Here is a 26,327-nt window from a genome sequence, read left to right on the forward strand (position 1 = left end):
ACATCCCCCCCAGTGTGCACATCCCCCCGACACCATGGGTCTCCCCCCCGCACTGTGCACATCCGCCCCAGTGTGCACATCCCCCCACACCATGGGTCTCCCCCCGGCACTGTGCACATCCCCCCCAGTGTGCACATCCCCCCACACCGCGGGTCTCCCCCCCGCCGTGCACATCCCCCCGGCCCCACGAGGGGATTGCCCGGGAGCGGCTGCCGGGACGCAGCGGCAGGTACCGAGGCCAGGCTCCTAGCGGGGGCGGCGGCCCCGCAGACCGGGCGCAGTTCGCCGCCCACCCGCCATATACCCGCCTCCCCCCCGCGAGACATTGGGGGAGGGGGCGTGGCTCAGGTGGCCGCAGCCCGGCGGGCACAATGGAGGCGCTGCGGTGAGGTCATACATGACGCAACATTGGCGGAAGCGGCCCCGGCGGGGTACGGTGGCCGGCGGGGCAGGTCCCGGGGCTGTCGTTCGGCGGTAGCCGGAGCCGGCCCGGCGGGACCATGTCGCTGCTGCAGTCGGCCTGGGACTTCCTGGCGGGGCCCGGCTCCCTGGGGGCCGCCAGCCGCGACCACAACGACTTCGTGGGGCAGACGGTGGAGCTGGGGGACATGAAGCTGCGGATCAAGCGGGTCATCGCCGAAGGTGAGGGGGGCAGGGCCGCCCACCCGCCGCCTCCCCCCGGGCCGCGCCCCGCTGCGGGGCAGGTGCTGGCAGCCGGCGGGAGGGGGCCCGCGCCGCGCCGCGCCCCGGGAAGGAGCCCGGCTGAGGGTCTGGGGCAGCGCCTGGCGGGGATTCCCCGCGGGGAGCGAGGCGCCGCCAACGGGGCTGGGGCAGCCGGGGGCTGGGGTGCGAGCCTGCTCCCTCCGGGCCCCGACTCGGAGCTGCGGATCGGGGCTGGGCGCCCCACCCCCGGGTCTGGGTCGGCTCCGCTGCATCCCTGCCCGGTCGGGGCCGGCACCGTGTGCCCGGCGCTGCGCATTCCCTCTCCCCCCTCCCCTGCCCTCCCGGTCCCCGTGTGCCGGCCGCTGCATATTCCCCCCCCCCGCTCTCCCGGTCCCCGTGTGCCGGCCGCTGCATATTCCCCCCCCCCCGCTCTCCCGGTCCCCGTGTGCCGGCCGCTGCATATTCTCCCCCCCCTCCGCTCTCCCGGTCCCCGTGTGCCGGCCGCTGCATATTCTCCCCCCCCCCCCCGCTCTCCCGGTCCCCGTGTGCCGGCCGCTGCATATTCTCCCCCCCCCCCCCCGCTCTCCCGGTCCCTGTGCGCCAGGCGCTGCGCATTCCCGCCCCCCGCTCTCCCGGTCCCAGTGTGCCGGCCGCTGCATATTCTCCCCGCTCTCCCGGTCCCCGTGCGCCAGGCGCTGCGCATTCCCCCCCCCCCCCGCTCTCCCGGTCCCCGTGTGCCGGGCGCTGCGCATTCCCGCTCTCCCGGTCCCCGTGTGCCGGGTGCTGCATATCCCCCCCCCCCCCGCTCTCCCGGTCCCCGTGTGCTGGGCGCTGCACATCTCACCCCGGTCCCCGTGTGCCGGGCAATGCACACTCCTCCGCCTTCCCCCCCCCCCCCCCCCCCCCCCGTTCTCCCGGGCCAGGCTGGTTCCGGGTTCGGCTGGGTTAGTCTTATGACGGAGCAAAGTGCGAGATAAGGGAGCCTCTCTGTACGCAGCATTGCTAGAGACTGCGCTGAACCCCTCACAAGTCCGAGCAAGGTGATAGAGCCGTGGCTCATCCGCACAAATAACCCCTCTTTCCCGTCCTCCTGCTCTGCTTCCCCGGTCCCTTCCTCTTCCAGAATGGAGGCTCCCTCCCTTTCCAAGTTTTGCCTTTGGCATATTGCTGTTGATACTTTCTCGTTCCTACCTTCCACATCAACAGGGGCGGGGATATACCCTTAGATTGTGGGACCGGGGTGAAATGTGGAGTTATCTTCTTTTCTGATCTGAAGCCCGGTTCTGGGCCGTTAACTGATTGCTTGTGGTGTGCAGAATTATCTGGTCACAAGACGCTGGCTTCCTTTACTTCCATATGGTTGCTAAAATATGTTAAATGTTTCTCTGACTTTTCATTTCTATAAAAGTATTTGCTGTTGTGGTAAAAGGGATGTTATGCCCTTGCAAATGGGATGAGAGGATGTAGGATCTTGAGAGAGACAGATCTAGTAGGAGGAATATATGTAAAGAAGTGGTTCACAATATGAAAACGTTTGAGACCCTGACCTGGAGAAATGAGAGAGTTTGCACCAAAAGCAACAATTTTAGCTGCTCCATATCTAATCTGCAAGTGTGTATCTTAACTTCCTTTTACATGGTAGAAGTATTCTAAAATATTTATTAAATCTAGTGGCATAATCAGGAATGGAAAGAAATATTCATACTTAAACATCTAACAAAAAATTGCACCAAGGCTATAAGCTAGACTGTTCTATACCTTATTACTTGTTAAGCTGTTCAGTGCAAAAAAAAGTATACTGATGTAACTATTTTAAACATTCAAGCCAGGATTTATGATTTGGTTCTAGGAGTTAACTTGTCTGCAGTGCACACGTAGGACTCATAGTTGTTACATATATTTGTGCAGTTTTCATTGGGGTCAGTGGAAATTGTATGTGTGTATACAAGGCTGAAATGTACCTATTCTATTAATTTTTTTTCTTTTACATTTAGCACTGTCTGTAATGTTCCATATATGTGGTGTGGAGGAGTTAAGATATCTCAGAGAAAGTTCTGAAGGATAAAAATTGGAATGTAAACGTCATATAAGCTTTCATATTGTTTTCTGTTGGAAGAACAGAGTAAAATGCTAATCTGTCTTCTAACTTCATGATATATTTTTAAATCTGCTTGGTGAGTTTATGCAGGTTACTGCTGCTGATAGTGTGTATTGCAGTAGTGCCTAGGAGCCCTGTGTGAGGCAAGACCTTTTTCACAGTGGAAAAAGTTCCTAAACTATAGGTTTGCACTGTTATAATTGTCATAGATCTTTGTAGTAGAAAGTTGCAGCTTTCCAAGGTGACTGTTTTAGTTGTGTGTGCAAGTGTGTATATATAGAATAATTTCCTATAGCTGAAAGTTGTCTTCCTCCACCACCTTATTACTCAAATTGGCAAATTAGATCTTATTCTAACTTTTAGATCACTTTTGGCCTTAGCCTAAACATGGAAAATATAGTAGAAAATTAGAATTTTTGAGGTAGTGATGACATGCATCTGAAAACCGGGCTAAAATGTAAGTTCCAATTCAACCTTTTACTTTGCTACTTCTTGTCAAACAGTGTTGTCCTGATTATTTGTCAGAGTGCAACATAAATATGTTCAGTGAGCCCTCACTGAACATCAAACTATCAAGTTGTTATGGCTGGTATGTATAATCTTAACTGGGGATAAACTCATCAGTTTGCAGGGAACAATACAGGAAGAAGAAAGGCACTTGCAAGAGATCATAAGACTGGCCATACAGGGTCAAACCAAAGGTCCATCTAGCTCAGTATCCTGTCTTCCAACAGTGGCCAATGCCAGGTGCTTCTGAGGGAATGAACTGAACAGATAATCATCAACGGATCCATCCGCTGTCGCCCATTTCCCAGCTTCTGACAAACAGAGGCTAGGGACACCATCCTTGCCTATAGCCATGAACTTATCTAGTTCTTATTTGAACCCTGTTCTAGTTGTGGCCTTCACATCATCCTCTGGCAAAGAGTTCCACAGGTTGACTCTGCATTGTGTGAAGAAATACTTACTTATGTTTGATTTAAACCTGCTGCTAGTAATTTCATTTGGTGACCCCTAGTTCTTGTGTTATGAGAACTAGTAAACACACTTCCTTGTCTACTTTCTCTGCACCAGTCATGATTTTGTAGACACCAATCATATCTCTCCTTAGCCGTCTCTTTTCCAAGCTGAAAAGTCCCAGTCTTATCAATCTCTCCTCATACAGAAGCTGTTTCATGCCCCTAATCATTTTTTGTTGCCCTTTTCTGAACCTTTTCCAATTCCAATGTATCTTTTTTGAGATGGGGCGACCACATCTGCACACAATATTCAGCATGTGCATGTGCCATGGTTTTATATAGAGGCAATATGATATTTTCTCTCTTCTTATGTACCCCTTTCCTAAGGATTCCCAACATTCTGTTCCTTTTTTTTGACTGCCGCTGCACGTTGAGTGGATATTTTCAGAGAACTCTCCACAATGACTCCAAGATCTCTCTTGAATGGTAACAATTAATTTAGACCCCATCATTGTATATGTATAGTTTTTAAGGCTAGACTTGCCTTAAGTGGGCTTCAGAAAGAGGTCTGCTTCTGAGTTACTTTTAATTCCAAAATTATTTTAGGAAACTCTCTTACTTGGTCTTTTCTAAACTCGCCCAAGAGCCAAATTGCTGACAAAACATCTCAGAAGACATTTACCCTTTCTCTGCAGAGTGCGCAGATTTCTGCTGCGTAAAGTATTGTTGGAATACACTCTCTTGTAAATGCTTTAATGGTTGTAAGCATTTTTCTCCTCCTGCTGTTACCACACTTAAATCAGGAATTATTTTCTGTCCTTTGAATTTTCCCCTGTTTCATTGCCTGAATCAAGATTGATCTCAGCTCTGAGATTGTGTTTAAGAGGCCTCCTGGTAAGAACAAACATAACTGTGGTCCATTAGCTTTCTATTCAGTACTTACAAATAAGGTTCCTGACTCTTTTTTTTTTTTTAACCAAGTCATCTTATCTTGTATTATTTCCTGTTAAGACTCCTAACATCTAAGTGCCCCCTGCCTGAAAAGAGTTAGATTGGTGACTTGATTTTTAAGTCACCAATCTAACTCTTTTCAGTGGTAGTTAAATTAGATATTTTTTTTGTTAGAGTTTATGGTTCCCTCTGTTTGCATTAAGTAGGAATTGAGAGCACTGAGTACCTTGTAGAAAGGGCTGAGAACCCTTGAATGATTGGGCCCAGTATTTTTCATTTTGCCATTTGGATAGCTAACTTTAGATGATGATGATAATGATTTTGAGCATAAATATGAGACTTCACTTGAGTGTATGGATTCTGTAGCAATTCCTTAGCTTATCTTCCAGATCCTGAAGCTGACCACTTCAGTGACATTGATTCTACCAAGAAAGACAAGTTTCAGGTTCATTTGAAAAACTATGAAATTAACCTATATGTTTTGTTGTTATTTATTATGGACCAGGACCCCCTTGTGTTAGGTGCTATACAAATGCAGAACAAAAAACAAACCAAAAAAGCCCCAGTACATGCTCCAAAGATCTTACTATCTAAGTATAAGGCAAAAGACAACAGATTGATACAGATAGATGGGGGACAGTAAAAACTGTTTCCTGGTAGAAATCTGTACGTTTTTTTCCTACAGAAACAGCTCTGTGACTTCAGTCTTCATAAGTACTAAATACATAATTGTTCCTGCTCTGAACAATTTAGTATAAACCTTTACTGATTGTTTTCAGAATTTCTTCCACTGGTGCTGGCAACATTGAGTGTGAGAAATTATGAAAATCTATAAAAGTACACAAGACATAATCGATTTGGACTAGATGATCTCCTGAGGTCCCTTCCAACCCTAATACTCTATGATTCTATTATTCAGGTACCACTTGTCTCTGAGCCATGCAACTGTCCTGGATCTTTTTGCTAGAGAGCAGACTGCTCTCCAGTGGAGTCCCACTGATGCTGATGGGGCTTGGAGTGGATGCAGCTAATCCACAAATATATGCACATGGGAGGATGGGGTTCTTCTTTCTGTATTTAAAATGCTTTTTCTCTTTTCCCTGTTTCCTTGTGAACAAACTACACAATCAGAAGGGAAAATTAAGTGCCCAGGGCAAAAAGTGATACTCAGTAGATAAAGTGCTTTCAAATCCCCAAAAGACACTGAGAAAATTAGAGCTATTTTCCTAATATTAACAGTAAATGTAGTTGGTGATGATAAAATGTGGTGATTATGGTTAGTTGCAGTAGTGGCGAGAGGTCTCAGGAGGTCAGGGTACCATTTGCTAGGCGCTGTCCAAACATACAGTAAATGGCAGTTTCTGCTACACTTAATAGTATATTCAAAAACAAAAAGGCAACAATGATGTTTTTAGTGTTTCTTTAACTGTATTCTAAAGGATTTATGGACTGCATAGTTGTTGAAGTATTAGTAACACCTTCTTCTTGAATGTATTCAGTAGTATATTTGTGTGACAGTGGCTGACTTGCCTCCTTGTCAGAAAAACAATACAACAATTCAGCTGTTCATAAATGATTTCAAGTGTTGACAAAATAAAAAATGGAAGTATAACAATACACTAGCAACAGAGTAAATACATGCTTAATATGAACCACGTGAGCGAAAAACTGATAGTTCTCAACTAGGGTGACCAGACAGGACGGTCTCGATATTTAGGTGTTTGTCCAGCATCCTGCCGGCAGCACTCGCCCTTTTTTTTTTTTTTTCCTCCATCGGTGGGACATCCCCCCCCCGCCCCATGTGTCCCGATATTTTCTTCCTCTTGTCTGGTCACCCTATTCTCAACTGTTCTTCAGAGGTGAAAGAATAGAATAGGACAGATGTCTCTTCTGTTGAAATTTTTTGCAGATTCTTAATTTGTTAGATTGCTAATAAAAATACCCTTAGAATTATTTTATTGATGGAAAAATTACAATTGGCGGGTTTATGATGTGTTTAACTGCGGTCGGGAGCTATTGGGGTAGTCTATTTTTGAAAATATTTTGTTGTTGGTAGGTGAGATTTTGAATAAATTACTTGAAAACTATTCCTGAGTATTTAATTTTGAGATTAACCGGTAGAATATATAATTAGCTTCTTTAACCGAAAAGGCTACTTCTAAACCCCTTTTGAGCCAGATACATACTTTTGTACAGCACCTAGCACAGCAGGGTTCTGGTCTGAGTGGGCCTCCTAGGTGCTACAATAATACTAATTTTCCGCTCCGTGCAGCTGATGAAGTGGATTCTAGCCCACGAAAGCTTATGTCCAAATAAATTTGTTAGTCTCTGAGGTGCCACAAGGACTCCTCATTGTTTTTAATAATGCAAATAGTAATATTTCAAATGAATTTTTATGCTAGAATTACTATTTTTTAAAAACTGTTTTCCATCATAGGCAAATGGCCCGTTGAGCAGTACTTGCATCATTTGGAATGTTAAGGTTAAAATTGGCTCCACTGTTTATTTAAAACAAACAAACAAAAGTACAGACTTGAATCTTTAAAGTTTCTATGTGAAAAGGAACAATGGCATTTTCAGTGCAGGTTCACCTTCTGTGAATTCTGTGAATGTTTTTGTCTCAGGGAAAATGCTTGTATGGCAGCCAGGATACTCCTACTTTGTGTTTAAATAGTCTTGCAAGATGTTATGAGATTGTGTATATCCCTCCATGGCCTGCTCATAGTGTACACTGCTCATGTGACTGTTCAAAGGAGCAATGTAACCTGGAACATCTAGATTCCCTCCAGATCCACAAATACCATCTTTAGTGGTGGACCTGGTGATAACTAGGATGCTATGGTCTTTTGCCTAATAGTTTACAGTCTAGATTTTAACTTTTTAATGTGGCTTGTTTTGGGGGCAGCCTTACTGAGAGAGAGCTTCCTGGTGACCGTACTCATAGTGAAGGGCATGTTGACAGCTTGTTCTGTAATGACCACATGATCTTTGGGTGTCTGACATATCTAGTGTAGAGGTTTACTCCTGTGAAACCCTATTACTTGCTTTGCTTTTCTAGCTCTATTCAGTGTGTGGGTAGCAAAGAGAAATATGCTAGAGCCCTGGTCTCTGAAGTACTGTTAGGTGGAGTATTTAAAGGAGCAGAGACTAAGGCACGGAAATGAATATATCTGGACAGAGCTCATCAGGCTGAGGGGAAACAGGAAATCTGTGGGACCTTTGATTTTTTTTTTTTCTTAGTGGCAATACAATACTGCAGGAGTGGGAGGGTAACAAAGAATAAAGGCATTTTTATGGTAATAGACTCTGAGGCCCTGCCTTCATGAACATCTGAAAGGATTAGCACTAGTCTAGAAAACCATTTATAAACAGGATTGTTTAGTTGCCAGCTTGGTTTCAAAAATTTGTTTATCCAAAGCCTCATGTTGTGGGCTGGGAAGGCTGTGTTGTGAGCAGTAACATTCCTGTACTTACAGCGTGCTTCTCCTGTAAAAAGAAATGCATGTTAACAAATGTCATGCTTTTCAGCAAAAAAAGGGAGATCAAGAAAGTTGAAATTTGTTATGGACATTCCAACATTTACTTTCAGATTGTAATTGTTTGAAGTCCCATTGAAGTCAGTGGGAGGTATTAGATATTCATCATTCTTGAAAATCTGGCAGTTGCATAATTACGGACTTAAAAGCCTAACTGTAGGTCCCTAGGTCTGATTATCTTGATGTGTCTGGTGTATGGCATGAGCAGGTGCTGAGATAACTTAATATACCTGTTACTATATTAGTAATATTGGAGGGTTTGACTTACCGTTGTGCCTCTGTAGTGAGGGTGCAGACCACCAGAAATCTATAGGAGGGACTTGAGACAAGTTCTCGGAGTGGGTCCTCATTTATAGTTTGGCCAACAAACACTGAATCATATGCCTTCAGGTGTTAAAATCCTCTCCCAGGTGAGGTTTGTACTACAAACTTACACTGGTGTAACTACATCGTTCGAGGGTATGAAAAAGGGTATGAAAAGTCCACACCCTTGAGCGACGCAGTTATACTGACCTACAAACAGTGGTGGAGTAATTATGCAGATGGGAGAGCGCTCTCCCATCAGCATAGAACATCTTCACCAGATGCATCACAGCAATGCAGCTGCACCAGTGTAGTGCTTCTAGTGTAGACCTGCCCATAGCTACCTCCTCTCACGGAGATGGATTAGCTAAGGCCATGGCTACACTCACACTTTACAGCGCTGCAACTTTCTCGCTCAGGGGTGTGAAAAAACACCCCCCTGAGCGCTGCAAGATACAGCGCTGTAAAGCGTCAGTGTAATCAGGGCGGCAGCGCTGGGAGCCCCAGCGCTGCACGCTACACCTGTAAAGGATGTGGTTTACATGCAGCGCTGGGAACAGGGGCAGCGCTGCCGGGGCAGCGCTTTGAAATTCCAAATGTAGCCATACCCTATAACAACAGAAGAAGCTTGCTGTTGGTGCGGTAGCATCTTCACTTAAAGCACTACAGTTTACAGCAGCACCACTGCAGCTTTTTAAGTGTAGATCTGTCCTCTGTTGGGTTCCCAACAGGCAGCTTACTGTGCCAATTTATGGTGTACATCCCATTCTCCAGTGAAAGCTCTTGAAGTAGGATCAGTTGTATGGTATAAAATCATTCATAAAACAGGGTAGACTTAATTAAATAAATATAATTATGTTCTGCATTTACTTTAGTTATTTTCCTAAAGAGAGGATGATTCTTATTAGTTAGCAACCACTAAAACATGTTGTTTGCAAATAAATAGAGCCTTTACACTAAATGTGTTTTGCTTCTTTTTGCTTACCAGGATACACTGTATCTGGAAACATTTAAGTAGTTGCATAGTTTAACTCACATTTATTTAGAGTATTACATTTTACATTTTTTATTAAGATATGTACCATTTACCATTTTCTATTTATTAGGTGATTACTTTTTTTGCTTGCAATTTGTATCAAGCTCTAGCTGGATTGAAATTCAATTTAAAATACACAAATGGCATTTTAAATAAAACTGCCTTAAATGTGGTGGATACATAAACTTTCTTCCTTATCAATACATGTTTTGCCTTTAAAACTAACTGATTTTTTTAAACAAAGAAATTATTACTTGTAGTAAATGAAGTTACTGCAACCGTCAAGACTTCAGAGCTAGTAGATCTTGTCTTCTCACAGCTAGTTTTATTCATAGATTGAAAGAGTAAAACAAGCCTTTATTTAATTTATTCCCAGCTGGTTTCTTAACTTTGGATGAAGTAGTCATGAATTTAAGTAGTTAAATGAAATGAAGAAAATATTTTCTCAGCACCTGTAGAAGAAGCTTCTGCTGTTTAAATCTTGTTTGGCATGTCATCAAACTCGGGCTACAAGTGCTTAGCCCGTGACTTCTACCAGTTGAGTGTTTTGACTTTCTTTTAAAACTTGGCAGCAAATGTGTACGGCTTAATATTATTTTTTGTCTAGTTTAAATAATTTTAATAAATTGTCATGAGGCCTTAATATGGGCTGTCACTCAAATTTAATTTGATTTAATTTTAAATAAAATAAACCTGTATTTAAATTAAAAAGTCATTTCAATAAAAAAATCTTATGACTAAAAATATTTTTAAAAATCAGTTTGTATACATCCTGTCGTAAGATACTTCATATGAAAAAACCACAACAAATACTGCATCACAAATAGAAACGTTATGAGTAGGTATTTGCAAATCAAATTGGCACATCAGTTGTCTGAAATAGTTCGCAGAGTAATCTACAAGTGAGTCAGTGGATCTGCAAAAAGTTAATTGGACAGCAAGGAGTTCAGAAGGGTTCAGTTGCTTAGCGCTTGTCTACTCTTGAAATGCTTCAGCTACGCCACTGTGGCACTCTAGTGTAAATGCTAGTTGGAGATATATCTATCTTCTAGAACTTAAAGGGACCTTGAAAGGTCATTGAGTCCAGCCCCCTGCCTTCACTAGCAGGACCAAGTACTGATTTTTGCCCCAGATCCCTAAGTGGCCCCCTCAAGGATTGAACTCATAACCCTGGGTTTAGCAGGCCAATGCTCAAACCACTGAGCTCTCCCTCCCCCCCCCCCAGTACGCTGAAGGGAGAGCATCTTCCATCGGCAGAGCTAATCCACCTCCACAAGAGGCAGTAGTTATGTTGACGGGAAAAGCCCTCTGGTCAACGTAGCATTGTAAACACAGGGGGTTAGGTCAGTATAACTGTGTTGGTCAGGGGTGTGGATTTTTCACTCCCCTGAGTGATGTAGTTATACCGTTGTATGTTTGTAGTGTCAGCCGGGCCTTGCAATGCATAACATTTCACTAAAATTCCCAGAAAATGTATTCTGTATTTGGAACGTGTGTGAATTTGAAGGGGATACACTATATTAGTCATGTGTAGAAAAGATTGAATTCCAACTTTAAGTGTAGATTAGTCATCCAACCTGTTTCTTTTGTTAGTTGAATGTCTGCTAAAATGATCCTCAGTGAGGTGGTTGAACCACACTAAATGGTCATTTTTAGGTTTGCTTTCTCAACTCTGAGGTGGAGCAGTTGATCCATATGAATGACCATTTCAGGCTCCCTGCAGCTCAGGAACAATGATGTCACTGGCTTAAACTTGTGTGTTTTAAGATATTTGTTCACAAACACGAAGTTTCAAAATGGACTTGAAGTTCTTGCATCGTTGAGCATCTCTTGTGTGATGATAACATTCAGTTCATAGATAAACTGTTACAGGAAAACACACTAATAAACTTAAAATAGCCTACAACTTAGTGTTTGATTTGTAAACCAGCAGACTGACTTGTTAACGCTCATAACTTTGTTTTGTACCAAGGTGGTGGTCACACTAGGGAATTCCATAAAAAGGTTCTTACTGGTGCATCTCCACCAGTGGTAGCAGCTGTGGGAGTGCTAGTTTAAATTAAGTTCTGGAGGCTGGTAATGATTTTTAATCTCACTTTGTCTAACCTCATGCAAGGACTTGAAAAACACCAGTGTTCACAGGAGCCTCCTTTATACTTGTGTCACTGTTGCTAACCTAAACCAGGGCACAGATTAAGTTGGGGATCACTTGTTATAGTCATACAGAATGTTGAATTGCTTTATTTGCAAATCTCAGTGCAATTTTCACTTTGGGGAGGAGGTATTCTACTACCTCCATTTTATAGTGCATACACAAAAAGAAATTCTGAACAACTTAAAGAATATTTGCAGTGCCTTAGTTTTAAGAAGTAATTGCAGACGTCAGTAACTTAATTGTACAGTTTGCATGGGGAAGTGTCCTTTACTTGGGATATCCTGGCTGCTGAGGTTCTTCAGTTGGAAGAATTATGAAATCTAATGAAACCTGGAGAGGAGTTGGGTAGTGAAAACGTTTTGAGGGTCTGTCTTTGCGATACACAGTAAATTCAAACTACACTGTCAGCCCAAAATTTGAGAGTGTGAGTGTAATTTTTTTTACACAGGTTCTTGAAATCTTAAAATGTTTTTCCATCTTAAAAAGGCAGGAGTAAGCTCATTCAGTCTAGTTGGTTTTTAATGTTCTTTTGCAATGTTTGCGTTCCAAACACAGAAAGAGCAAGTGATATTGACTAATAGGCTTCTTGTTCAAGATTAACAAAAAAGGTTTTTGTAAAGGTTTAGTTTTTAAATCCATGTAAGATATTAGCACCTTACATAAGGGCACAGTTTCATGAACACAGCTTTTAATCTGACGTGTTTGATTGCTTTGTTCTATTAAAAACAGTGGTTTTATGTCATTTAATTGCTAAAATATGCTGTAAACAAGAAATCCAGACAATTTTAGTGAAATAAATTAAAATATTTTTAGATCTTTGAATCCTCTGAAAACTTGGTAGTTCTTCATCCATATGTACGTGTTTTAAAAATTTCTCCTCTCCCATTGTGTGAGAGAAATACCATGGAAAACAAACTAAATACAGAGTGCTTTCAAATGCACGGAATAAACAAGCTGGAACGTACATTCTTTCTTCGGTTACAGTGATCTTAGGTCATGTAAAAAGAGCACATGTTTTTCAGACAGGAGTAACTTTAAGTTTGCGAAGTTCCTTCAGTGTCTCATAGAATGAAAAGTAAATCCCCATCAGAAGGGAAGCGTAATCTTAGTTTTCAGAAATGTCTACAGCACTTCTGCTGTGAGACAGCTAGCACTTCTGTGTGTTTATACACACAATAAATTACAGTAAGTTACTTTCAGATTTGTTGTATTTTATAGAGGAATAGTTGGTGTTGGAATGTGTGTGGGGGGAGACAGTGTTAGGTTAAGAGGGGAGGAGGATTTTAAGTGGGAGAGGATGAAAGTTCAAAGCAAAACTGGCAGGGAGCTTGAACTTGAGTTGCTGAAGGGATGCAGTGGTAGAAGAATGAGATTGAGAGAGACTTTATAACTAATTTAGCAAATGAGGAAAGTCCAGTTCCAGAGCTGAAGGATGTCATGGAACTTTAAAGGCTTCTTATAGCTGCTGCTTGTTCCCCATATGGAGATGAGAGACAAGGCTGCTGAACCTGGTGCCCTGGGCTGGTATGTCTGGTCTGGGACACAGGACTTGCAAGACCCTGTCTTTGTTTCTCTCCCTGGGCTATAGCCGCTTTGGGAGATATTATGACACAGAATATGAGTTGGCTTTATAATGCACCTTTTTGCCATGGACCACATAAGCTCATCTGTGACCACATGAAAGGGGGCTGGGAGTGGGGGTGGGAAGCAGTTTTTCTACCATTTTCTGTCTCTTCAGCTTTTCTGACAACCGTTTTAGGAGCTCGTTAGGAAAGGGACAGAGTGGCTGGGAAGTGGGGAAGCAGAGGCCGTGCAGCTGTATGAGATGCAGAAGGGGTCAGTATTACTTGGGATGAAGCAAGGGAAAGTTTGTACCGTGTGGACAGCACTGAAATGGGTCCAGAGCATTGTCCTACACTACAATGCAGGGAGTGGTGGGTGGGTGGCAGTGGTTCAGAACAGTGTGGATATGTGACTGTATCACAGTTGTTCAAAAAGTGAGAAAGCAGAGCTAGGGTGGACGCTGAACCATTTGTGCTTTAGTTAGTGCTGCCTTAGTGGTTCTCTCCTCCCAGGTAGACCTCTTGCTTTATGAATCCAACCTGCACGTGAAAATGATTATCAAAATGGCCGCAGCCTCTCACCTAGCAAGACTAGAGAAATGGGCAAAGTCGAACTCATTGTCTCTTTCAGACCCTATGGGCTGAATCCCCAAAATATAACCTGCCAAGTCTTTCCTTACTAAACTCTTCTTTGCATGCGTGCCTACACACGGAGACTAGCTTCAGTCTCCCACCTGCTATGAGTCTGGAACAGTGGGTATAAAATGAAAGCCTATCCATGGACCCCTTGCTCTCATGGACTTACTCTCACAGATATTGACCTCCCCATCTTAATTCATCCTCGTTCATCATTTATTCAGTGGGGAGAAAGCTGTCCACAAAACGTAAGCTGTCATATCAGAGCTCCTATTTCCCCCTGCCAACTAAACTCAACCCATAACCTAGGGGTTCTCCAGCTACTGATATGTTGTTGCCTCTTCGCTTCCAGATGCTAAATTGCATAGTTTTTTTACCAGTAAATTTCCAGACAAGAAGTAAAATACACTGAGAGACAGTCTTTCCATCCGTAAATTTCATTTAGTCCATGACACCCCCTCCTGCAAATGCTTCCTCCCTTTTAATTATGTTTAAACCTTTAGTGGCCCTGCAGCCATACACTGTTCATAGAGAGACCCACTGTTCAAAATTGCTGATGAGATAAATGGCATCTTTCTCCATTCTTTAGTGGGACTTCATGTAGTACCAGTTATAGAATATTGTTGAATAGAGAGCTAGTATAAAGAAACCTTTTAGTCCCAGATAACTAAATCGTGCTTCTGAATTGAAAAGAGAGAAGCTTACTGTGGTGTGAAAATATACTTACAATTGGTACTGTACATGTCTGTTTCTCAATGTAAGCTTAGTCCACAGCTGCAGCAGATTTTTAAACTCATTATGAAAATACATTTGAAGATAACACAAAATGATGGATGTGGTGCAGTCGTTGTACTAGACTGGTGGTAGTAATGCTTCCAAATTGAAGATGTCACCAGCCATGCTGTGGCAACTTGACTTCTCTACGGTGTTTTGAAGTTTGGATTTCTTTGAAGTTCAATTCCCAACTCTGAGTTTTCTGTTTCTGATGCTTGAGGTTTTTTATAACTACAATATTCTTGTAATGACGTTAGCCCCTAATTTACTCCCGTGCTCTCAACACCGTTTTTATGATTATCTTTCCCCCAAGACTAATATTGCAATACTGCTGCATAAATTGTGAACCCTTAATGCATAATTTAGATCTAATGGGTTGCTTCAGAGAAGGGGCCTTCACAGTATTTGCTTCAATTAAAGTGGGATATTGGGATGTAGAGAGGGGAGTTGTTCCATAGGAACAGCTCTCAAGTGGTCCACAGTACAAAAATGTAAGACCCACTGCTTAAGAACCTTTGTAATACATAGCACCAGTCACCTACAGCACTTCAAAATGCACTCAGATGCCCAGTGGTATCTACGCTTTTCCATCAAGCTATAACAGTAACATGGAATCACACAGCAGCAGGTTACCATTTTATGATGAAGAACAGAACATATACAAGTTCCATAAGAAATGCTGAATTAAAATTGTAAAGTTAGAGATGGTAAAACATAGTACCCAGTGTTCTGCAACATTTAGATAACTTGAAATTTGGTTTTTGCAAAACCTCTCTGCCCTTGTTCTAAACCATTGCTTTTCAGGAGAAACCTCCAAAAATGTACTTAATTTAAAGCTTGTCATTCAAACCAACCTTTGTGTTTGAAGGTAATTCTTGCCATACTTCTACAGATGTCACCTTAAATTCCAAAATAAAATATTAAAATATGCATGCCTTGATGAAAGTAAATGGAACTTAACTTCTAAGAACAGGAGTACTTGTGGCACCTTAGAGACTAACAAATTTATTTGAGCAGAAGCTTTCGTGGGCTACAGCTCACTTCTTCAGATGCACAGAATGGAACATATATTGAGGAGATATATATACACATACAGAGAGCATGAAAAGGTGGAAGTACCCATACCAACTGTAAGAAGCTAATTAATTAAGAGAAACTATTAGCAGCAGAGGAGAAAAACTTCTGAAATGATAATCAAGATGGCCCACTTCAGACTGTTGACACGAAGGTGTGAGAATACTTTAACATGGGGAAATAGATTAAATTAGTGTAATGACCGAGCCATTCCCAGTCTCTGTTCAAACCTAAGTTAATGGTATCTAGTTTGCATATTAATTGAAGTTGAGCAGCTTCTTGTTGGAGTCTGTTTTTGAAGCTTTTCTGTTGCAAAATTGCCACCTTAACGTCTGTCACTGAGTGATTAGAGAGGTTGAAGTGTTCTACTGGTTTTTGAATGTTATGATTCCTGATGTCAGATTTGTGTCTGTTTATCTCTATGCAAAAGAAATCATCTCCTCTGATGCTTTACTCTTGCTTTATGGTTTTTAGCAAATACTGAACCGTTTGCAAAATTAATTTCTTTCCAGTAGTGTAAAGGACATGGGGTTGACGTGTAACTTACAAATATTGTATCTTGACCAGGTCTTGTGGTGTTTACTATTTGCCTATATTACACTAATTCACTAGCAGGTTTGTCATAAGACTCAATGGTGTTGGATTGTGGGGGTGTTAGATCCTGCTAGTCACATCTCATGGTACTCTCTTAAAGGGATAAGAGGCATGCAGAGTATACATTCGGGTAGCGAGCTGAGCCATTGGGCCTGGTGTAATCAGGTTCAGCAGATACAGGAGAGAATTAAAGCCTGTGGTTAGTTTTAAACAGGGAGTCCCTGACAGACAGAGGAGACTGAGGCAGACACTCTTGGGGAGCAGACTGATACGCATAGTCTGCAGGTTGGGGTTTAGTGTAAAATAGGCCTACCTAGGACTATGGTAAGATAATCATGACTGGTTTATAGACCATTTATTGAGTTAAAATGTTTTCCCCCTTGTATTAAGCTTTGTTTTGGTTTGAAAAAAACTGACTGATCACCTGTATTAACCACTGATAACTTCCAAGGGGAAGCACTTAACTCAGTTGGGCCTGGCCTAAGAACAGAAGAATGCCAGGTTATACTCAGAGACCAGAGAGGGGTCAGAGGTGAGGTGTCCTGCAACCGTGACAAATGGGGGTCCCCCAATCATTATGGTGAAACTACAAAAATCTGTGAGTCTGAGTCTGTTTTCTGATAGCGTCAAGCTGACTGGTTGCGTACTCAGGTCATCTCTGACTTCTAGCTACTTTATTCACTGTTAACTCACGTGACTGTGGATGGAGTTTAGCACGATCTAGCTTTATTTTATATGAAAACTTAACACGAAGCAGACACACCTGTGAAGAGTATACTTGCAGTGTTAAGACTTCTGCATTAATAGCAGCAGAGTTGCAGCAGTTCAGCACGGACGGGCTCATAAAATATGTTTGGTTCTAACCCCTTACAGTTCCTTGAAGCAGCTTGTTGCTTTCTTTGCTGTAGTTTCAGACACATGCTTCTAAGGGTACATCTACACTACCCGCCAGATTGGCGAGTAGTGATCTATCTATCGGGGATCAATTTACCGTGTGTAGTGTAGACATGATAAAGCAATCCCTGATTGCTCTCCCGTCAATTGCTGAACTCCAGCTTGGCGAGAGGCAGAAGTGGAGTCGACGGGGGAGCTGCGGCTGTTGATCCTGCACCGCGAGGACCCAAAGTAAGTAATTCTAAGTCGATCTAAGATGCGTCGTCTTCAGCTACGCTATTCTCGTAGCTAAAGTTGCATATCTTAGATCGACACCCCCCCCCCCCCAGTGTAGACCAGGCCTAAGAGGTTGGCAATATTAATGACCTTGCAGTGATATCGGGAGTGCTAGCTGATATTACGCTTTTCTGATAGAGCATGATTTTCCTTTAACAACACAGTGCTTTTTTTAAGAATGCAATAGTTGTTAATTTGCTATCTTAATAAATTTTGAGCAAGTGTTCTAGGATAATTGAAAGGTAAACTTCCTTCTGCGCAATTGGGATATGACCAGTGTTTTAAAAGCCCCCCCCCCACTGATATGCACCGAGTAATTTAAGTCTGTTTTCTGTCCTATATAATGGCTCAGTTTGTGGAGTCTTATCTCTGCCATCCCACATTTTCTGGTAATCATGATCAGCTGAAATGGACAAGCTTATTTCTCCAACTCCATGCTACTTCAGTCTTGGCAGGACTACCTTCCTCAGTGGTGGTTTGTGCAGTCTGTATTGTCCATTAGTCATCCCATCTCCAATTCAGCATCTTACAATATCCTGGACCTTTCCAGTTCCAGATCACACGCTATCTGTAGTGTGCCTTCAAATGCATACAGCTTGGCTGTTCTTCAAGAACAGCCTTACGACTGGCCTGCTACCTGGACTTGTCGTGCCTTTCAGAGAACTAAGTTTGCAGTAGATGTGCTGGGAGTCTGTTCATGTGCTGACTGAAGAACATAAGTCTTCATTCTGAAGAGCATCTCTTCACGCTGTATGTCTCTAGGTGTATTTCAAGGGCAAAAAAGTGCAATAACGTAGTTCTCATTGTTCACATATGGGCTTACTCAGCTAGTGTAGATGGTGTCCCCCCCCCCTCTCCAAACATGGCAGGCTTCAAAGGTTAATAATTTGGAGCAATTTTAAAACTTAACAGTTACCAGAAATACTACTTCACGTCAGGGAAGCCGGAATGGGGGGGGGCCAAGAGGCCATGGCCTTCCCGCTTTTCAGCAGGGATTCTGCCCCTGTCCCTCCCAGCCAGGCTGGCATCTGGAGCCAGGTCGGGGAGCCTGGGCGGCTGAGGGGCACTGTGGACCCTTCACCTTCCCTGGGCAGGGACACGGGCTGGGGGCTGCTCTTGACCCCCCACACTGGGCAGGTGGAGGGGCCATGACTCCCAGCTGCTCTGGCTTCCAGCTAGGCCTTGGGTGGAAGATGAGGGGAGGAGGGCCCTGTTCCCCCCCTTCCCTCCCCATTTTTGGGCAGGCTCTGCTGCCTTGGCTTCACATCACTAAACTGGACAAGAAATGTAGTTTTGTACCCTACCACATAAGATTTAAGAGGTAGTGAGTAAGGATAATGGAAACAGAAATGGTTACATACAACACAAAAAATACTCCTTCTTTACTGCCCCCCCCCCCAGTTCATTGCCTTTGCACACAGCCAGGCTAACCTTCATGGCTTGTTTTTTCCTGTATGCTGCTTTCCTGTTGATGCTGTATGTAAATGGGGCTCCCACTGCGTTGGCTTACACTGCTTAGTCTATGCGGTCAAGAGAGACAGATGAATGAACATCCTTTGTCTGGCCAAGGCTTGCTGGTCAGCTCTGTCTTGGACACACCTCAGACATCCTTTTAGTACATATACACAACTCCTTAAATTTCATCTGTAAGCACATCACACAGTGATTGTGAGCATGAGTATGACATAACCGTATATTAGGGACCTCCCCGATGTTCTTTATGGATAAATATTATGAAATGGTGCTAGGTGTAGTGAGCTTGTCAGTAGAACCCTGCGCGGATACAAAATTTGTATCTGCATCCTGTCCGCAAATGTAAAGCAGGTATCCACAGATTTACAGGGCTGTACTTGTCAGCTACTTAAGAGTAGCTGTTACAGACCAGAGAACCCTTTGCCAGATGGCACCAACTGTGTCTCACCCACTGATCAGCGAAAGCATTGGGCGTGCTATAATTTCTCATGTTTTGTCCCATTACCTGTGCAGGAAGAGGCTAACTGGCCCAGTTGATACTTCGTCTCCTCTGCACTTGATGGTGGGAACAGGGCTCTTTCCTTCTGCCCACGCACCCGAATTGTGGGGGCTTATTTAGGATTTAAGTTACTGGTGGTGGCTTGTTTGTTATCACTATAGTGCCTCTGAGCCCTACTCATGGGGCACTCTACCAGACACTGTGGGCTCTGTTCTGAGGGTACAGAACCTGAAGTTAGAAAGTGAGGCATAAATGGGTAAACAGGAGAACCTGCAGAGAACAAACTTGTCACTTTCTTTGGGTTCTGCTGTCCCCCTTTGGCATTTAGAGGAAGTGGAGCATTCCTGATCCGCTTGAGTCTGATGTGTGCTGCATGCTTGTCATTTACTTTCTAACTTGAAATCCATATCCAGTGAAAGACCCAGTCCGAGTGCACGTTGTGGGGTATGAATAAGCTGCTTTACTGGTAACACTTACACCTGTCATCCTTCTTTTATATTCTCAGCTGAGCTCTCTTCTGTGCCCTACTAGTTAGCCTGTTTCCTCCAATGTTTCTTTCTCTCTCTCGCTCTGTCTGACTTTTTTTTTCCTGGCCCCTCTGCTCATCTTCTCTTTCCTTTCCTTCAACCTCCTGCTCCCAGGATTTTGCCTGCGCTTCCCCTGTATATACTGGTTCCTTAAGGATACCAACAGCAGAGGGAGAGTCAAGGACTTCTTGTAATCTCACTCTGTTTCTGGTGTTGGCACTATTGGAAAAACAAGATGGGTGGATCCTCTGTGGGAGTCTCGTGCTGGTTACCTGTTACTGGATGGGAATGTGGTGATTGCACATAATCCTGCAACAGGGTTCCGAGTACCAGCTCTCTGAAAAGCCTGCTCCTGTAGCAGTTTGGATTGCTCATGAAGAAAATGTCTGCATCCATCCTCCTCCTTTACCTGGGCAGTGTTCCTCATGCACAGAGCAGTTGTTCCAGCATGTGTAAGGCGGCTGGGCTGGACATATTGGCATCTTGTTCCCTTAGTCAAAGGGAATCGCAAGTCAACTCCTTCTTTTCTCTCCTGCTCTGCTCTCTTCCTTAGACCTGCTCTGTCCTCCCTTTTTTGTTGCTGAGTTGTTATGGTATAATTCCCCACTCTGAACCTTAGCGTCCAAAAGATGGGGTACCAGCATGAATTCCTCTAAGCTCAATTACCAGCTTAGTACTTGTAGCGCTGCCACCAACCAGGAATTCCAGTGCCTGGTACACTCTGGTCCCCCCAAAATCTTACCCGGGGACCCCCAAGACCCAGACCCTCTGGATCTTAACACAAGGAAAGTAAACCCTTTCCCTCACCGTTGCCTCTCCCAGGCTTCCCCTCCCTGGGTTACCCTGGAAGATACTGTGATTCAAACTCCTTGAATCTTAAAACAGAGAAGAAAATCCACCTTCCCCCCTCCTTCTCTCTCCCCCTCCCAGACTCTCCCTGAGAGAAACAGTAATCCTAACACAGAGAGAAATTAGCCTCTCTTTCCCCCTTCCCTCCTTTCTCCCCACCAATTCCCTGGTGGATCCAGACCCCGTCCCCTGGGGTCTCACACCAGAATAAAAAAACAATCAGGTTCTTAAACAAGAAACTTTTAATTTAAAGAGAAAAACAGTAAAAATTATCTTTGTAAATTTAAAATGGAATAGGTACAGGGTCTTTCAGCTGTAGGCTGGGAGGGTATTCCCAGTGTCTAAGTATACAAGTACAAATTAAAATCCTTTCAGCAAAATACACATTTGAACTCCTTCCAGCCAAATACACATTTGCAAATAAAGAAAACAACCATAAGCCTAACTCGCCTTATCTACCTAGTACTCACTGTTCTGAACTTATAGGAGCCTGTATCAGGGAGATTGGAGAGAAAGCTGGTTGCATGTCTGGTCCCTCTGAGCCCCCAGAGTGAACAACAACCAAACACTAACAGCACACTCAAAAACTTCCCTCCCTCAAGATTTGAAAGTATCCTGTCCCCCTGATTGGTCCTCTGGTCAGGTGACAGCCAGGCTCACTGGACTTGTTAACCCTTTACAGGCAAAAGAGACATGAAGAACTCCTGTTCTATTAACCCTTAACTATCTGTTTATGACATGAGTTATGAAACATTACAGGCTTATGACATCTGAGTTCTCTTCCTCCTTTTCTCTCTGATATAAAACTCTGAGAAGATCATTGTTTAGCAGGACTAGGATAAGATCCTGTTCGAGGTATGATTGGTTTCCCACCGCCTTCTCATTTTGTTATCCCTTGTTCCTCAGTTTACTATAATCTTACAGCTTCAACAGTGGAAGTAGAAATGCAGCCAAATAAATCATTGACTTGTAGTTTTGGCTGTCATGCACATCCACAGACGTAAGAAATTGAAATCACTTCCAGAATGTATTAGAACCGTACAAATAGTTTGCTATTGGTGTATACATACAGACAGTTGAACAGTGCATTAAATGATAAGTAAATAATAAATAAGGCTCATGACTTACTCCTGTGTCACTTCCCATTAAGTAGGAGGCGTTGTTTTGTGTTCAGAGCTCCGAACCATTTTCCTAACTAGTTACCAAATAGGCATTGTGAAAAGAAGTTGAGAATGCAAGCTATGTTTATCACCAATAGCAAATGGCAGCTTGGTAACAAACCACCCCACTTAGTTCATGGAAGTACTTAAATGTTTTGCTACTTCAAAAAACCATAATGCTTTAACAATACACTGATGCTAGCAAGTCCATCTGCTTTGAAAATGACTCCACTTTATGATATTTGGCCTTTTGTATATAAATGAAAACAAAATGTAGCTAAGAAAACCCAAATAAGCAATTTATCTGTCCCATGTACTTCAAATATCAGTGAGATTCCCTTTGAAGCCAGATGGAAGCAGTGCAAAATAAGCACCCAGTCATGAGGTGAATTGGTCAGAATAATCTTGAATATTTATTCAATTTAGCCTTTGCAGTGTTGAAATCTGGACTTTAAGACATTAAATTGGGGCTGTGTCTACACGAGAGCTTACGTTGACATAACTTATGTTACTAAAGGGTGTGACTAAAACGACTCCTTGAGTTATGCCAACACAATTGCCGGTGTGCACAGCGCTGTGTCGGCAGGAGAAGTTCTCCTTCCAACGCTGGGTCTGCCGTGCTCAGAGGTGGTTTTATTATACCGACAGCGAGCTTGCTCCTGCTGGCATAGGGTGTCTGCGCCAGACACGCTGCCCAGCGCTGCACCTGTTGACAAGCCCTTAATCAAGTGAGATGTGTGAAAAGTAGCAAATATGTAAACTGACAGAATATCTTGACAGGGAAAAATCAGCCAGTGTGGCCTTTTTCTCAAGCTGTGGTGTGTATAACAAAGCGAACAGAGAACCTCCCCAGTTTGGGCTGCTTTTTGGTCTCAGTATCTCTTTGGATATGGAGTCCAAATGCATTCCCTTCACTTCTGTCTCCCAAAGGGGCTACTGTTACTTCTGCTAAACCCTTCTGCAAGTGGAAAGAGGCTAAGTGGAAGGCGTGTCAAGACCCAGATATTGTCTTTTCTCCCTGTCGGAGGTAAACTTGACCCATGAATGATATGCTAGGTGAAGAGGGTGGTAAAGACAAATATTTGAACAAAGCCAGTTGAAATGTAAAGTGCAGTGGTTAGGTTGATGGTTGAGAGTCTGTGTGGCATGCCCCCCCATAGGGAAATCAGACTTTGCAGGTGGAGCATGGTGGTGTAAGCCATGCTGCCTGAAGCAATGGTGGAATAACGGGAGGATCTGAGCTCCAAAAGCTGCCATTTTCCTGCCGTGTCTGTGGGAGGGCTTGGAGACCGCGCAAGGTTAGCATAATACCCAAAGAGGCCAGCGGAGATCGGAGAGCAAAGCAGTGGGGGACCTGCTGTTACTGCGAATTGGGGAAGTGAACAGTGGGAGCAGCTGTGAACGTGTGTGCTTCACAAAGTAGGGGAGCAGAGCTGTGGAGAAAAGAGGGAAGAAAGAAAAACAGAACCTGCAAATAAGAGACTAAAGAAAATGAGAAAAACGGATAAAAAGCATGGGATGTCGGCACTACTCCTGAGCATCTACATGACAACTTCAATGGGTGTCCAGGCATGGAGCCCTCCAAAAAAGGGGTGAGGGTTAGGCATTGGCTGGCATTCTGAGAGAGAGCTATTGTGTTAGGCCATTAATTACACTAGTAAAGAGCAAAAACCTTTTCATAAGAAGATACACACATTTGTAGGCAGTGACATCATTTTAAGGTTCACTTCAGTGAACATCATTAGCCACCTCACTTTTTGGGTACTTTCTTTGGGGAGCTCCGTCCCGCAGACTGCAACACCTTTAGCTCTTTGAATTTTGGGAGACGTTCTTTTTGTGTGCAGGCCATAATTGAACGACCAAAAAAAACTTGACCTGAATGGATGGCATGTGAAGGATGCTTTTTCTCTGACCTCTGCAGTATGGCTGCTGGCCCGCCCGTATTTTTGCCATATGGGAGGGACCTGCTAACACAAGGGGCAATTGTAGAGGGGTAATGCATCAGCCCTAATCCATCCCTCTGAATCTTAGTAGACGTCCGTTCCAACTTTCCAATACATTTATGGTATTATTAGTGTTGCTGATTAGGAATTGAAAAATAATTGAATACACACAATGTATTTAGAGACACTTCTAATATTAACTGAAATTTTTCTATTTATAGTTGTTAAAATAAAGCTCAATAATCAATTTACCTGGTAGAGACATTAATGAAATGTATAATTTACTTTTCTTAATCTCATAGGTGGGTTTGCTTTTGTATATGAAGCTCAAGATCTTGGAAGTGGCAAAGATTACGCTTTAAAGGTAATGTGCGTTTAAATCACTTTAAAGATTAAATGTGTCTCTTGACTCAGTGCATTAGCATGATGATCACTGTAGTATATGTGTACATACAAAACAAAAGTCAGAGCTGAAGGATTTTCTCCATTGCTTACTGTACCAGTCCAGATGATTCACATATGCACTTTCCTCTACTGTGTAAATGGACACAGAAAATACTTAACTTTGTCAAAACCAACATGGACAAGGTGATGGGTGATAACTAGCCGTGACAGGGAGCAGTAACTAACTATGTCAGAGGGGCAGTACTAACTTGTTTGTTTCGGAGTATAAAGATGTATCTCAGAGGATGTATTTTTGTCTGGCCTTGGAAAGAACGAAAAGTCCTGCCATTGGCTGAGCTGGTCCATTATGGGCATACATTTATTGGTGATCCGACAGAGTCTCAGGATACTAGTACTGTACATGAATATAAGCTGAAATCATGACTGAAGTGTGTTTACCAGACATGTCTGGGCAGTGGGTAAACCAATTTCTGAAAGACAAACGAGCAAACAAAGACAAACAAAGATGTCTAGCCAGGTGTCGTCGAAGCCGATGGGCCATCACCTACCAAGTGGCCATTCTTTGGCAAGGAAGCGGGGCAGGAACAAACAGATCTTCATCTGAGGGCAGGTCTACACTAGAAGTGCCACATCAGCACCGCTGTGCTGCTGTAGCACGTCTGGTGAAGGCGCTCTATGCCGACAGGAAAGCGCTCTTCCATCGGCATAATTACTCCACCTCCGCACGAGGCGGAAGCTATCTCAGCAGGTGAGCATCTCTTGCCGACATAGTGCTGGTCTGGACAATGCTTAGGTCATGGTAACTTGCATTGCTCAAGGGGGTGTCTTTTTCACACCCCTGAGTGACGTAAGTTAGATTGACTTAAGGGTTGGTCTACACTACTGCTTAGCAGACAACAGCATGAAACCTCTTTCACCATGAGACTGTGTGACTCCAGCCTCTCAGTGGGAATGAACCTTCTCTAGGGGTAACCCTCAGGAAAATGCATTTCAGAAGGGGGAACTGGATGATCATGTGAATGGCAAGAACACCCAAGTTATCTCTCCCAGTCCATCTCTCTGTTTCACCTAAGACAAGAGAGAGACGCTGTTGTCAGAAAACCACAACCACTCTGTAGGTGCCAAAAGTTACAGCTACCCAAATCTCCAGTCTTTCTTTCCTCCCTCTGCCACCAGAATGGAGTTGCATTTTTGATGCATAAGCCAGTAGCAAATTGGAAGTGTGGGGGATACTATATTTAATATTCACATCAATAAAACCAGGATGATTGGTAGTGATAGTCATAATTAATTCCATTAAAAATTCCCTTGAATCTGCTGCACAAGTTTGTTTGCTGTAGCAAAACATCCCAGAAGTCCAGAAGACTGCTGCATAACTAACTTCCAAAACTAAGCGACAAAGAGTCCTGTGGCACCTTACAGACTAACAGACGTATTGGAGCATATATATTCGCCCACGAAAGCTTATGCTCCAATACGTCTGTTAGTCTGTAAGGTGCCGCAGGACTTTGTTGCTTTTTACAGATCCAGACTAACACGGCTACCCCTCTGATTCCAGAACTAACTGCTATGTGCAGTAGTGCAAGCATGATTCAAGAGGCTGTGCTCCCAGAGAGAGGAGGAGGATGTAGATCAGTGGTTCTCAACCAGGGGTACACAGAGGTCTTTCAGGGGATACATCAACTCATCTAAATCAGTGGTTCTCAACCTAGGAGTTGAGCCCCAGAGGGGCCACGGATGGATTTAGGGGGGGTCGCAAGTGCGGGGTCTCTGTGAGAAAGTGGCAAGTAGGGTAATTGTTTGGGGGACCCGTGAAGCTAAGTTCCATGCTTTATCCATGGGCGGTGGGGTTTGAGCATCGGATTCCTGGAAGGAGTCTGGAAAGGTTGAAAACCACTGCTGTAGATGAGCAGAAGGACAGGTGACTAGAAACCTGGTTATTGTTGTGGTGACAATATGT

At 43.6% G+C, this 26,327-nt stretch overlaps 1 protein-coding gene across 2 annotated transcripts in view; it reads left to right on the forward strand.

Moving 5' to 3' along the window:
• The first annotated feature begins 406 nt into the window (after positions 1-406).
• Positions 407-26,327, forward strand: part of GAK (cyclin G associated kinase) — a 106,114-nt gene continuing 80,193 nt past the window's right edge. The window contains exons 1-2 of one of the 2 annotated variants that reach the window (XM_050944333.1): positions 407-642; positions 24,265-24,326. In XM_050944333.1, the coding sequence (XP_050800290.1) occupies positions 501-642; positions 24,265-24,326 (204 nt within the window). In that variant the 5' untranslated portion in view covers positions 407-500. The remainder of the gene's footprint in view (positions 643-24,264; positions 24,327-26,327) is intronic. The other variant, XM_050944332.1, reaches the window with a different exon arrangement.

The sequence above is a fragment of the Gopherus flavomarginatus genome, chromosome 3 (assembly GCF_025201925.1).
Source record: "Gopherus flavomarginatus isolate rGopFla2 chromosome 3, rGopFla2.mat.asm, whole genome shotgun sequence".
Lineage (NCBI taxonomy): Eukaryota > Metazoa > Chordata > Testudines > Testudinidae > Gopherus > Gopherus flavomarginatus.